At 36.7% G+C, this 15415-nt stretch overlaps 1 protein-coding gene across 4 annotated transcripts in view; it reads left to right on the top strand.

Moving 5' to 3' along the window:
• The window catches only part of LOC116719324 (phospholipid-transporting ATPase ABCA1-like), a 36233-nt gene that overhangs the window by 1007 nt on the left and 19811 nt on the right, over positions 1-15415 (top strand). For all 4 annotated transcript variants that reach the window (XM_032561812.1, XM_032561810.1, XM_032561811.1 and 1 more), the window contains exons 2-8: positions 2740-2848; positions 4187-4280; positions 5067-5208; positions 5385-5503; positions 9199-9320; positions 11395-11586; positions 12784-12873. In XM_032561812.1, the coding sequence (XP_032417703.1) occupies positions 2783-2848; positions 4187-4280; positions 5067-5208; positions 5385-5503; positions 9199-9320; positions 11395-11586; positions 12784-12873 (825 nt within the window). In that variant the 5' untranslated portion in view covers positions 2740-2782. The remainder of the gene's footprint in view (positions 1-2739; positions 2849-4186; positions 4281-5066; positions 5209-5384; positions 5504-9198; positions 9321-11394; positions 11587-12783; positions 12874-15415) is intronic.

Here is a 15415-nt window from a genome sequence, read left to right as displayed (position 1 = left end):
GTTTGGCTCATGTCTGCTTTTATTGATCTTACATTTAAGTAATTTCCACTCGATAAAAAACTCATACAGAGAATGTCTTTGTGGGTTTTTTAAGATCCTTCTTTTAATTTTTTTTTTTACCCCCCGCCCCGATATTTTTGTTTGACATGCATGCCTTATGCGATGCTGCCACGTCGTTGAAATATTGTGTTTTCAGATGTGCTACTTTGAGCCAAGAAAGTCGTTTTACATACAACATCGATGACTATACCCCCTCTTTTTTTTATACAAGAAAACGAAAAAAACTATGTTGATCAGTTATCATTTTGAGGCGCTTTACGAGAGCTAAAAAGACAATGGCGTTGAAGAACGGAGGAAAAACATTCTGTCTTAATGTGATGTAACACGTGAACGAGGAACGATGGTAAACAAGCATAAATGTGATTTTTTTTTTTTTGCCATGTTTTATACCACTGGAGGCGCCCTCGCTCTGCACCAGTCACTGAGCTAAATAACCTCCATCTTTATTCTCTGCATACGACGTGTAGATTTCGACCCAGTGTTTGTCTCGTTCAGATGCGTAATTTTGTCGCTGCGTCAAATAAAAATTAGTCTTATGCTACGGTGGAAATTAGTAGAATGATGGCAATACATTCATCTTTGTTCTAAGGGTTTTAGTTTAAAACGGCTCGGCTCATACATTGAGAAGAAAAAAACAAATTCCGCATTTTATCAAGACACGACGAGGGATTGTTAAATAAAAAAGACACGGTGCCTGATATGACTTGCTTTGTTATTCATGCCACATGACGCAGTAGCCTAAAATATGGCCAGATTACTCATTTACAGAGATTTATGGAACAGCTTTGCTGTGATTAATTAAATATAATTTTGCTTGACTTGCTTGCTTAGTAGTTGTTGCCACCAAATCAAGTGACTCACTGAGGGGTGAAACAGATGTACCCGAGCAACAGATAATGTGGCTGGATCGCTGTGTTTGTTCATGGATCCCAAAGTTCCTGTTAGTTTTTATTATGAAATGTTAAGCATTTCAGTGGATTTTGTTATACTTTGCACATTTTGTGCAATGTCCATCTATATATATATCTATATATGTCCTAAAATCAATTCCTACTTTGCACATTTTGTGCAAAGTAGGAATTGATTTTAGGACATATATAGATGGACATTGTTGATCTATTAGTCTTTTTTGTTGGTTGGGGGAATTTTCACATCTGTTTCCCTTCAGCATATTTGTATCCAAAGTAATAAGTTGAAAATGATTTAGTGCTAAAAGCAATCCTTGCATATTTTCTTTCCCTCAGTGAGTATTTATCCCACCCTGATGGTGGTAAAAAAAAAAAAAAAAAAGACCAAAGTTATTTGATTTGGTCAAACAGCTTTGACCAAAAGTTATTTGGTCAAAGTTATTTGCTTTAAGACTATTTGTAAAATATTTTTTAAAGTAATAGAATGTTAGATTTTATAGCAGATCAACTAATCAGTATGACACGTTGTGTTTGATCATCACTGTCCTTGACTTCGCTGTGCTATGGGCCCACTGTCCACTGCAGCCAATCAGCTTTAATCTGTATAAAGGACATTATGCATGGAAAATAGGACGGCCTTGATTTTTCCGCCAATGAAACGTGAAGTTTCACCACCTAACTCCAAAAAATTTGGAACGTACTGAATGAAATACAGTCTGAATTTGTACAGAGAGAGCGTTCGGGTTTGCTTTCTAATTTTAAATAAATTTGATCTGTGAGACGCATTATTTCTCTGGTCTAAGTGAAAGGTCAACATAATGTCAGTGCCACATACAAAGAGTTCTTATTAGAAGAGTTTCTAGATTGATGAACAACAAAATATAAATCGTTTTCAAAGAAATGAGACCAAATTTCACTTTGTAAATATAAAAACTATAACAAAGGGAAAAAAAAATAAAGCTGTTTAATTATTCATTCTGTAAAGAATAAACAAGGAGAAAATAATGAGCTGAAGTCATTCCTAAATTTTGAATTCATATCAAATGGAACATCGTGTTTGATTCTGAGGTGTTATCTGGCTGGAGCCAGTGAAGATAACAGAATCTACTGAAAACCTTTCATGGGCTCAATCCTCCTCCCCCTCCTGCGTGCTCCCCCATCGTCTCCCCACCCACTCATCCTCCCAGATCAAGTGCTTGAACTTTGGACAGAAGAGTTTACATTAAGTGGAGCTAAATTTGCAGGAGTCGGCAGCCGTCTTCCAGTCGGTTGGCTGAATTTTGCTGAGCCTTGCTGTTATTTTGGCAGCTCTGTGTTTCAGGTCAGAGGAGTTTTGTTCCAACAGGTGAATGTTCTGGCATTTTACTGTAGTTTGCCTCTAATGGTTTAATTTTGGGATTATTTACTCTTTCAAGAAATGCTTGTCATCCAATTTCAGCCTTCCTCTTGCTGTTTTTTTCCCCCCTCTTATCGTTGCGTGTCTTTGGTCGTCTTCTATTGATGTTATCACTTTCTGTTCTGTTTTCAATTCCATTTTTCTGCGTGAGAGCGTCCTCTTTAATTGACCACTGTTTTATTTCACAAGAACACAGCTAAATTAAAGAGGCTTAACATGCGTCTGTTATGGCTGCATAACTATTTCTCCACAACAAGAATAGTGTAAATTAATGGTTTTGATATTTGTTTTTGAGTCATCTCTGTGTTTTATGCTTGTTGTGTTTGACCCTATGTTTTTTTTTTGCGTGTGTGTGGTTTTTTGGTGTTTTCTCAGTGAGGAGCTGGCGTTGGCTTGTTGAGGTTAGGAAGACGGCAACATGGCAGTCTCCACTCAGCTGGGTCTACTGCTATGGAAGAACTTCACCTACAGACGAAGACAAACCGTAAGTAGTCTGTTAATCACTGATTTGAAAGAATCATAAACTCAGCTGTAAGTTATGACTGATTATTACATCTGTTAATTTTCTAAATACTTCTCTTTCTGTGAAATTGTAAATTTTTTAGCACACATTTCTAAGTATATCTAATTATGTATATATTATGTAATATTTAGAGATGCAACCGGGGCAATAAATGTGGAGACAAATTTTGCTCTGATTTACCTGTGGACAGCTGAGTCAATATGAAAAATTAAAATATATTCATTTGAACACATTAAACTAAAAACTCTCCGTTGACAGTTTCTAAACTGATCATTTTTAACAGTTTCTTACAAATCTAATTGAAGTTAGGGACATGCTTGATGTTTCTTTCTTACATTTTAAATAAATCTTTGATAAACAAGATGTAAAACCTGGATTGGGCAAATCAGACTTTAAGAAATTCCAACATATGCATGGGGAAAGAAAAGTTGATTAATCTCTACTAATATTATTGTTATTTAAATATTTATACAAAATGTTGGAATAATTTCCCAACACTGTTTGAACTCATTCACGTTTCCAGCTGGTTGACTTTAAATCCAAAATTTTTTTCTTGTGTGCTTACTCACACGTATTGTTCCCATAAGTGGGTAGAGAGGGAGTGACGTTATTGTCTTCTGAGACATTTGGATTGACAAGTGTTACAATGTGGAGACTGACTGAGATGGATGTGAGGTTGACACAATCATCGGTTAGATCTATTTATCTGGCTCCTATCATGTGCCAGTTGATGCCCACACGCTCAAAGTTATGCAAATTAAATTCAGTCTGACAAGTTGACATAAGTGCTCCTTTATACAGAGGGGGGTGAGTTAGTCTGCATACAATTAGGTCACTTCTCAGCTCCTCGAAGTGGCAGCTGTGGCCGCGTGACTTCCTGAACAATCTGCTTTGACAAAAGGGATACAGTGCATATTATTGAGACAGCGGCTCTGTTCTTCAACCGTCACACTGCATGTCTGACCCGCTGCTTCAAGCGGGCAGCTGAAGCTCAAAGGCCATATGGTGCGGATGGAAAATCCCATACAGATCTCCCTGTCTCTGTCTCGCTCTCTAGCAGCTTATTAATCAATTTACTTTACACAGATTCATGGTGAGATTCAGTGTTTGTAAACTAAAACAGTCAAATGTACTCGAAATGTAGCTTTGCTTGAATCAAATACTGGAAATGAAGCAAAGGAATCTGCAACGACTGAAGAACAAATGAAAAGAATCAGTCAAGAGCTGATTAACTCATCAGTTGTAAGTGATTTGTGTCTAGGAATGTTTAACGCCTTCCCATCATCCTTTGTCCCTTAGATCCAGCTGCTGATTGAAATCATTTGGCCCTTATTTATCTTCTTCATCCTGATATCAGTCCGGATGTATTATCCTCCCTATGAACAACATGAATGTAAGTAAAAAGGAAAGTTTATATGGAAACTTTACTCAGAAGCTGTAAACCTTTTCAGGGAAATGCAATGTTTTGCTATCCACACAAAAGTAAAATTTTAAGTCTTTGACTCTTTGAAAAATTTGAGGACCTACTGTAGAACCTTGTAGTACATCACAGGTAACCTTCAGTGAATTAGATTAAACTTTATTCACTACCAATATTGTACTAACAAAACACATATTGAAGAATGTTATTTTTAAATGATAAAGAGGATGCTGTATCACTGAATTGTTCCATTGTGTTATTTTTAGGCAAAACATTTGATTCTCAGAAAGATCAACATGGTAGTCAACTGAGGTCCTTGTTTTTGACGCACAAGAAGCTCTCCGCTTTGTCAATATTTGTTTGCACTATGTGAATCTGTGACTAAACCATCAGCTGCAGGAAAAGTGCAGCTGCTTTCTCAACCTTCTGCCACGTAACAGTTCAGCGAAAGAAAGCATCTAAAAGTTATTAAAATGTTTAATACATAGTATCTCAAAAAGGCTCCAACCTGTAAAATTAAACCAAGCCAACAAAGTGAAGGAGTGTCCTTTCTACTATTTTAGAAAGTAGTCATATTTTAGAAAGTGTCATATTTTATTTGTACATTTGAAACAACTGCTACTAAGAAATCAAAGAAACTAAACATTGAGGTTATTTGCGAGGAATACCATGTATCTCATTATTATTTACAGTTTGCTTATGTTTTACCTATTCTGGAATTTAACTTATCGTGAAAAATGTTTGCTTTTTTCCCCCCAGGCCACTTTCCTAACAAGGCCATGCCCTCAGCAGGTACCCTGCCCTGGGTACAAGGCATTATCTGTAATGCCAACAATCCCTGCTTTCGTAATCCGACCCCTGGAGAAACTCCAGGCATAGTTGGAAATTTTAATGACTCCATGTAAGTAAAGTGGCTAAGAATTTTTTTTCTTTATACTGTTTTGTATTAACACTATTAACATTTGATCAGAACTGTAGAATTTGTTTGTTTTTACTATTTAGAAGACGTCTTTGTGTCTTTTTGAAGCTTATAAGAGCGTTGTGTAATTGTGTTTTTCCTCTTGCTGTCGTCACCAGAATTTCCCGTCTGTTTAACGATGCCAAGAAGATTCTTCTGTACACCCAGAACGATAAGAGCTACGAAGGCTACCGGGGAATGCTGGGAGCCCTCAGAAAGCTTCAGAAGAACCCTGCTCGTAAGGACACGCCTTTAATTATCCTCTTGTTGCGCCTTCCAGTTGAAAAGTGTCCTACTTTCAGTCCCACTGGGGACTTTTTATCGTTTTCTCACCATTCATCAGCTGCAGCACCTGTGTACTAACTCAAACTTATTGGAGCCCAAGGTTATGAGTCTAATCTAGCATTCACTGTAGGTACAAATTAATTGCAATGAATAGTGTCATATAAAAGATAGACTAAGTTTGCGGTTTGGCAGCCAGTGTTGCAAGTAATCACTGCCATACTCCATCAACATTGGTGTGCTGGTAGGGAGGGACAGTCTGCTCGTACGTGCTGTCAGTGGCACAGAACAGGAAATATATTAAATTTTAGACTCCACCCTGGCAGACAAAATGTAATCAAAGCATAGATTGGGTAGTTTGTTTTCTCTACAATGTCCCTGCTTCCTGTCCCAGTTTAGTTACAGACAGTCTGCTGTAGATACTGTAAACACTTTCTTCTAAGCCATTCAGGATTTTACTGGAATAATTAGGATTTATGATGAAAGTAAAATTAAACACATTCAATCTTTTTTTTTGTCTATGATTTAAACTGTTTTAGTTATTTTAAATTAATTTAATCAACAACAATGAAAAGAAGAAAAAAAGAACTGAGGATTTGGGTTTTTGTGTGTATTTTGGTGTTAATTGAGTCTCTGTGTTGTTCTGTCTACCCCTTGATTTCCAGCTGTCCCTTGTTTCCCCCGATTATCTTCTGTATATTTAACCCCACTTGTGTCACCTGCTCCCTGTTGTGTGTCTAAGGTTCTGTATTCCCAGTGCTACCAGTGTCTGTGTTTCCTTGCCTCATCATTCACCTGTGTTGCCTGGATTTCTGTTCTCCTTCGTGTTTGGCATTAAAATCATCATTTCTCCCAACTACCGGGTTCCACTGCATCCTATCCTCACCATCTACAACTCCAATTCATGACAAGAACAATATGTAAAATGGTCTTGTAGAAATAACATGACATAATAAAAGAAGATAAGAGAATTTAAAGTGTAAGACTATTAAACAACAAGGATGGAATAGCTAATTGTTGCTTAAAACTATATTTATACCACATTCTTATGCCCGTCAGTATAATTCCTCTATATAAATGAGAGGACATTAACATTATGTCTCATAAGACCCCAATTTAATTTTATACTGAGCAGATTAGTTCTTCCTTTAGAAATTGTGCAGCTAAATTTTTTTGGTAGTTGTTTTGGCTGCATCTTAGTTAGCCCGGAGGTAAAGCTAATTGTATAATCACTTCTTGGAAGCTTTTCTAAGTTTTAATCAAGAGAGATATCTCTTCAAAGCAAAAGGCCAAAATAGGATTTTTCAGTCATATAGTTAATGCATAAAAAAAGTTTCGCAAAAGAAGATGTTAGTTTCCTGTTTCAAACATCGTCAGATCCTAGTTATTGATTATCTCCCACGTTTGAAATGTGTTTCGTTGTAAGATGTGAAACAAATTGAGCAGAATGCATCTGAAATATTTTTATTGGCTCAGAAACCTTCTGTGCACTTGATCACAAACGATTTCTAAAGTTAAACCATATTTCTTTCTGCGTTTGTCTTGAATCCGTGAGGGAGAATGCACTTGTGTAGAGACATCTCTAACATAATGCATCGCTAAGCAGCTAAAATGGGAAGTTATCTCGGAAATAGCAGCCTAGATCAAAGGGATTCTGCATAATCTCACTCACTTCTGTTGCTGATAACAGCACTGGGTCACTTTCAAGATGCAAAAAAAGAAACAAAAAAAACACATCACTTGTCAACATATGCAGCACATTTCACACTTACTAGCAGCCCTTAAAGAGCTGCACTTAAAGAGATTAATGAATCTTTCATTACAGAAGCATAATCTCACACAATTTATATGTAAAATAAAGACGTTAAACTGAAAATATTAGTCTGTAAAAAAAATTCATGATGACTCCCCTGGTGATTCTTATGAAATACAAGTATGTGAAATGTTTTTATATATGTTTTTATATTTTTACCAGGGTATAACTATAACATTCTACTATTCAAAATGGGAAAGACAAGAGAACATGCAATTTAATTAATGTTATTAGCTTCAAGAAAGAAGCTACTCACCAAGACTTGTTCACTTTTACCTTGGAAGCAAAAACTGAACATTTTTAAAATAGCCAAATCTGAGGCAAGACTTAGAAGACTCGGGTTTATTTAGTCACTGAGCATTGTGTGAAGGACGGTACAACTTGTCCACAGCTAACAGCACTGTCTTCAGTGTTAGATTATGCTTCAGCAGTGAACTTCAGTGTTTTTAAAAAATTTATTTTACACATATTTACAGAGTCGCCAGTAGATGTGGAGTGCACTGTATGGAAATAAAGTAAAAAAAAAATATATATTTCATCACAATTATGCTGACATGATCTCCTGAGTAATCGTGTAGTTCACTGGGAGTTGCAGCTTCCCAGTGGGACGCTGATTAGGCTCCATTAAAGCTCCCTGACCGTTAACCACTGAGGGTTTAAGTCATTAATACTCACACAGAGCTGGCAGAGGCACACAGGGACACATGAACAGCTATATTTGGAGAAGAAATCTGATGCCAAAGTATTGACGATGCTTAATCTTTAATCAGAAATTTCAAAGGACCCACACATCTCAGGACCATCTCAGGACCATCTCAGGACAATATTTTTTTCAGTCACATGTCTCTTGAAAAACACTCTGTTCTCTTTCATTTCCTCCCTTGGGTGTTTTAGTTAAAGCCAAGTGTTTCCTGTGACTGTTGGTTTAGATGTCATTTGATCTGTATACACAAAGGAACGACATGGAAAAACCATAAGCAGTGGGATTGGGAGACACATATGATTTAAAGAAAAAGCATGCTTTAAAGCTAAAATATAAAATTTTATTTCGTACAGTACTACAGAACATCAGAAAAGGAAGTATAAGAGTAGCAACATCTTCTCCTTTTGCGAAACTGTTGTTTATGAAAAATGGCTGTTAAAAAATCTGTTCCTCTTTTTTGTGTATAATTCTCCAAACTGTCCTCATAAGTCCACAAAAAGAAAAGAAAAATCACTGGAGGGAAAGGAAATTAAAATGGCTTCCTCAAGAAACGCTGCATGTAAGAAAAGTTAGTGAAGAAGCCAGTTTGAGACAGAAGGGATAAAGTATTTGGAGGAAAGTTGGACGCCCCGCAGTAACCTCTGCAGACTATTAAATTCATCGCTCCGTGGAAGCGGGAACAGTCTGTATTTTTGTGTGCTTGTGTGCATCTGTGTGAGTTTCTGGTACCGCTCAGCTGACTCGGGCCGGTTTCAGGAAGGGTTCGGCTTCTTCGGAATGCAGCAAAGCACAAAGAGCTTTCAGACTGCGAGGAAGATGAATTGTGTGTGCATTTGGAGACTCATCAGTATTCAAATGCTTGAAGTGGATCGCAATCATAAGATAAAGTCTGGGATTCATTTCACATGTTGGCTCATTGTTGATGTTACTCCCCATTTCATTTTGCAACTTTGAATCCCCTCCCCCAAACATTTGGACAAACATTCTGTCTAGTTGAATCTGGCAACTCCCTTTTATGAAATACCAATAATATCAAAATAAAAACATTTGCAACTTCCTCATGTTCTCTCTTCTATTGTTTCCAAGACGATTTGAACTCAATCACCTTTGCAATTTTGTTTGCCCTCCTCCCCAGGATTCAAGCTGAAAGACTTCTTGAGAGACGACGAAACGCTTTCTCACTTCCTGCACCACAACGCATCGCTCTCTCATCACACGTTGAAGCAAATTTTGGAGGCTGACGTCAATTTGGAGAAGGTAAAATATTAGGATTGTTGCAGATATTCACAGCGGTTGTGCATAAATCTAATGACCTTGGCTTTGCGGTATCTGTTGGACCAAAGGATTCAGCCAGAGCACAGCTAAGCCCTTAATACCCTGGGGGGTGGACGTACATTGAGTCGGGGGATGGATGGATGTACAAGCTACTGAGCAGTAGTCCCTCTCCCATTTGTTTTTTTTCCCTGTATGTTTATCATGGTTTTTGATATGATTTTCCCCCTCCTACATCTAATTTTCTGTTGTTCCCTTAGCTGAAAGGATAAATTGTTATTTCTTCAGCGTCCATTTTTTCTTGTTGTGTGTTAAAAGGACATTCTCTAAACCTATCCTCTTCCATCCATATGAGCTATATCTGAATAACTTGAACCGCATTCACTGACCGATTCTCCGGCCCTTCCTTCGCCTCTGCTCTGCGGCTGCAGTCACATGATTGCTTTCATCCCTCCCCCCTCCCAGTTCCCCTCACGTGCAGAGACAGAGGCTTTAAATCAAAAACACGTTACACCATCTGATTCTACACAAACCACCCCCTCCTCCCCTTCTGCCCCGTCTACCAGGCGCTCATTGATCACAGAAGGGAACGTCTCATAGATCACGTAGCTCGCCAGGATCATCGCTCCTTCGTAGGAATGACAATTATGAGACTGTTCACATTGCTGCACCAGTTTCTGTTGACATATAATGTAATATAATACTTTATTCTGCAGCGAAAAGGTGAATACACACACAGGCCGATGTTACGTTTCTCAAAGGAAAACATGTTTTGAATTCTGTCAGTCAATTTGTATGATTCCCAAACCTCCCAACTGGCTTTAAGCCCTGATGTTCTCCAGTGAACAGATTAACAGCTGTGTTATGCGTGTGTTTGTGCAGGGGTGCGTGTGCGTGTGTGTGTTATGTTGTCTAATAGATGGGATAGCACAGAGCGGTCAAGGACATTTGGAGGCAGGCAAAGAACACACACATCTTGACTCTGTCGCCAAAGAAAAAAAAAAAAGAGCCTCTGTTCCCTGTAGGCTCTTACGTTCCAGAAAAGGACATTTTGTTACTTCACCTCTCTGCAATTTCTCCTACTAAAACATAACACTTTTTTTTTCTCCAGAGCAGGGGGGAAATAAACAGTAACAAAACATATTATGATGAAATTGGTTTCTTGGAAGTCTGAGTACAATGTTTGTCCCATTATTTATATTACCAATTCTTACTTTTTGCTGTTTTCTGCTAGTTTTCTTCAGTCTGTCCAGTCTAAGGACGTTTTTGTCCTATTAGCTAAAGACAATCTCCAAGTAAGCTACCTATTGAAGCAAACATTTTGATGCAATATTGCTTTCTAAAACATGTGACAAAATGTTATATTAACTGCTTAATATTTGTGTCTCTGAAATGTAATTGAAATAGTAGTTGACTGTAGGCCTAGTTTAAAGCTACAAGTAAAAATTTTTGTAAAATCAACATGACTCACATTAGACAGTCTGTCATGTTTTATGGTCAGTTTTTCTTTCTGTTTTGCTATTTAGTTGTAAAACCTTAACTATTTAAAATAAAAAAATGACACTCTTTAAAACAATCTTCCAGGCCCAAGTGTCCCTGGTGACATCACGTAAGGCATTAGTCAGCTGACCAGTTTGTTGAGTGCCTCCATTTGTGTTTTTTATAATTTGTTTCATATTTTTAAATGTTTTAATAATAATAATTCTTAATAAAATGTGTTTATTTGTGTTATATAAATATTCGGAACATTGTCCAAGTCATTTTTGATAAATTGTCTTGGATATTTGGGAAATTTCTCAACAATAAACTGTACAGAGACCATATGAAGATTATTTTGGCAGACTGGAATGGAATTTAAAACTTCCATCTGTATCTTAAAATGTCCAAAATGCACTGCATGTTGTGGAATCCAGCAGTTTTATTATTACTAGGTGAAAAAACACAAGTTCGTATTACATAAAATGCATAAATAAAGGCTATTATTTATGTATTTTAAGAGGAATACATTGGACTATTTTTGACCTTTTGAATTTAAATAGTTTTGTTTTTTTCATTTCAGGTGCTCACAAAAGGTTTTGGATTCCATCTCAGAGATCTTTGCAACGTAACACCGCTGGAGGAGTTTGTCCACATTGCAGACCGTAACGTGTCCCACTTGACTCAAGAGATCATCTGCAAATCATCCAGTAACTGGCTGAACAAGGCTCAGAACCACTTCCTCTCCAATTTGGACTTTCTGAAACCGATTCGAGTGAGTTCGATAAATTTTTTGAGTTAATTTCAATTTGATTTTTGACATACTGATTAAAAACAGTTTTTTTTTCTTGTTGATAATTACGAGTATTTATTCTAACAGCCAATGGGTTAATAATTTTGTGTGGTGCAGTAAAATGCTGTTTTTTGGGGGGGGGTTGTACTTCAGAGTCTTATCATTATAAAGAATTGGCCCAGATATATATATAAAAAAAACTCCTGACATCTAGATGTTTTTCTTGTATAAGCAAGGTTTTCTTTACAAGAATTTCCTCCCTTTCCTGTTTGGTGTCGACTTTCCTCTGTTCACAAACAGTCTCCCCCTTCCCATAAACTTTTGAACTGTATACAAATCATTATGAGGAAGGATGGCAAAGGGTGAACAAAACAGTTTGCTGTTCAGAACTTAAAAGCAACAGCGAAAAGTCAAGAATTTCTTCAAAAGTCAACATAAAACATAGTGATGCTCATTATGCTTTGTTCTTTCAGGTTTCTTATTATTTCAGCATAAAGAAATATATATGCCTTGTTGATGACATGCGAACAGGCACTGACTAATATAGGATATTATTCCCAGAAAACAAACTTTGTCCTCAAAACTGAGTCCAAATTTTGCGAAACCCTTTTTTATGCAATCGTGGGCAATCTTTTCAACATTGGCAAAAAATGTTACTCTTGCAACACTCCCAAATTTTCTCCCATCACTTTCCTGATTGTGAGAATTTGTAACGGGGAGGAGGAGAGAAATAATAGGTTAGAAGTAAGACAAAAGTGAGCAAGGTGGGGGAAAGAAAGTTGAGAGTTCACTGGAGTATTGTTGGTTTTTCCCTAGAAGGCTGTTCTCTTTTCATTGACACCTGTGCTTTATCAAATGTCTGACATTCCAGCACCCTGCTGCCTAGAGTGATACATGAGAGCTCTCAATCACACATTCAAACACCGGCGTTCCCAGATAGCACAGAAAAAAAGAAGAGCTCAAATCCCCTTAAACTTTTTTTTCCCCTTGCCTTCCTGTCTTTATGATTTTCATTATCACAACCTTCATTTTACCTCACTTCTTACAATTTCATGACAGTTATCTCGTCTAATCGAAAAAACCATGAAAACTCTTCCTCCAGAGAACTTTGTAGTAAAAGAAAGAAAGAAGTCATTATTTAAGAAAGATGAACTGAGAATTATCCATTCTCTTTGGCAGAAGGATGTGAGTTCAGACCCCAAAGCTGTCCAAGACGTCTCAGCTGCAACCAACAACCTCCTGGAGAGCCTCGGCGCACTTGGCATTGAGGTAAATGAACTGCTGACATGTACAGAGAGCACCACCCACACAGTGCCACATGCAAACACGACATCCAAATTATTTGTATCCAAAGTTCAGTTGTCATGTTTGTGACTGAAATCAATTCCTAACCACACAGATAAACTGTCAGAATTCAACCAAAGGTTATGGTGTAGCAATTTGTATGCACTGTATTTGGGTAGATTTGGCCAATATTTCTGAGTAGAAACGATGTAAAGGCCAAAAGGCACGTAAGTTCATTAATCCAACCAATCCAACCAATTAGCCCCAGCCCAAACCATTTTTATGATCATTTTGATATTCTGGTTTGTAATTTATATAACTGAAATAGTGAAAAACTCGTTAAATATATTCCAACAAAGTCGAATGTTAACCTTTTGCCTCACAACCACAGCTAAGATGTCCCCTTCATATGCAACGGCTGCCTCAAATATTGGCTTTACAATTAGCCTTTTCGCTAAGCTAGCCGACCTCCAACACAGAAACTCAACCACATGACTTCCAGAAGATACTAACGATACCATATTGACATATTTATTGTCAAAACAACCAGCAAAACCTTATACCTCACCGCATAATAGAAGAAATGAGACAACCAGAAGCAGTAGCTTACATTTTTCACACTGCTAAAATAAAAATTAAACCCTTTTAATGGCTAATTTTTAATACCCTCTTAAATCAAGAGTTAACCTGACAGAGAAGCATCTACAACTGGAAATGGCAATATGTTTTTTGTTCTTCAAAAGTAACCGGAGTACATGACAGACTTGACTCAGTGAAACATCAAGTGTACCTTCATTGATGTTGCACGTAGCAGAAAACCATGAAGAGCCGCATGTCTGACCCCGACTAGTGTAACTGAGTCTGCAGTGTTGGAGTGCAATGAGAAATCAGAGATGCAGGAATTGGTTGAGCATGCTCACCAAACGCAACACAACCCCCTTTTCTCTCAGGCTCAGGCTCTGCTGATCTGGCAAAACATAAAGACCCAGCTGTCTGTCTGCGTGTGTGTGTGTATGTGGGGGGGTGCATGCGTGTGTGTATGTTGAGGCTTCCTGTCTAAGCAGCTGACGGATCCCTAAAGAACCACTCTTTTTTTCTTTTAACTGTGAAAATGTTGCAACTTTGAGTCATAATTTCCTTTTCCCTCTTTGCACAATATTTGATTCCTCTTTTTGATTGGAACAGTGTTAAAGTTGAAGCGTTTGCCATAATTGTTAGAATAATTTGAAAATTAAAAGGTCTATGTTTTCCACAAATAAATAGCTGTTCTGTGGACATGGTGCGGCATCTTCGGTTAAAATGAATGAGCAGCCATGATCAGCTGGCATGCAAGCAATGGCATGTTGTTGCTAAGAAAATGCAGGAGACCAATCTAATTTGTGGTGTGTGCTTTGGTCCAAGGTTTTTTAATTAGTTGTAAAGCAAACTACAGCCGTAGTGTTGTTTTTTTGTTGTTGTTTTCTTCAGAACTTTGGACATGAGCGAAAGAGAATGTTGTCTAGAAATATAAAACTATGGCATTATTTTATTTTCATATTTTATTAAAGCTGTCAGAATAAACAGGAATATCTTCCTTATAGGAATAACAAAGATGTCATGCCACACATTCAGTTCAGTATTTCTTTAAGGTACATAACACGATTAAAATCATAGGAAGCATCCTTCATAATTCTGGCACATTTAAATTTGCAGTCATAATATCAAAATAATGTTCTTAGCTGATTTATATGTGACTTTTCACAATTCTAAAAAAACAGTGTTATTGAAAACAATTAAAAAATGTTTGATTAAATACTTTTTGAGTCCTTTTTTAAGATTGTCATTCTTGAAATTTACGACTTGCATAAATTACCAAAAAAAATAATAGTGAGAGAATGACTTATGAATTGTATTTTTTATTTATGTAACTGTGTCAACTTAGATTGGAGGGTTTAATCCATGTGAATCTTGTACTTTTACATCTTAAATATCTAACTGCAAACAGTTCCTCATAGTTTGCAGTAATGCTGCATAGTGGTCACTTACTTTAGCTATTATTTTTATTTTCAAATTGCACCATTTCAAGAAAAACTTTGTTAAAAAATATGAAGCAATAAATAAACAAGCCTACAAGTTTAAGATGCAACTAAAGTCATATTCAACATATTAGAATATGCATTCATTTGAAGATTATTTATGAAACTAAAAGTAACATTTAAAAATAATAATAATGTATTGAACAGTTCATTAAGTCCATTCTGCATAATTAAATTGTTTATTGGTCTGATAAAATATTCTAATCGTAAATATTTTTATTAGCTATAATCAAAAATCATCCTTATTCATAGAAAAAAGCTTGAAAATAGAAGTCTTCGCATAATTAATCAACAACATGTTTCGCTAAGTGAATTGAGTTACTGAAAAATTTACTTTTTCAATCATTTAAGAAATGTTTGGACAGAATGCTAGACATTTCAGGGCTAACCAAAGAGATTATTATAAATCTTTTTAACACCTTGATGAAGCCCTGATGTATAAAAAAAATACT

Source organism: Xiphophorus hellerii, chromosome 5, assembly GCF_003331165.1.
Source record: "Xiphophorus hellerii strain 12219 chromosome 5, Xiphophorus_hellerii-4.1, whole genome shotgun sequence".
Taxonomy (NCBI): Eukaryota; Metazoa; Chordata; class Actinopteri; order Cyprinodontiformes; family Poeciliidae; genus Xiphophorus; species Xiphophorus hellerii.
Note: the sequence above shows the minus strand (reverse complement) of the source record. Positions and strands in the feature narration are given on the sequence as shown.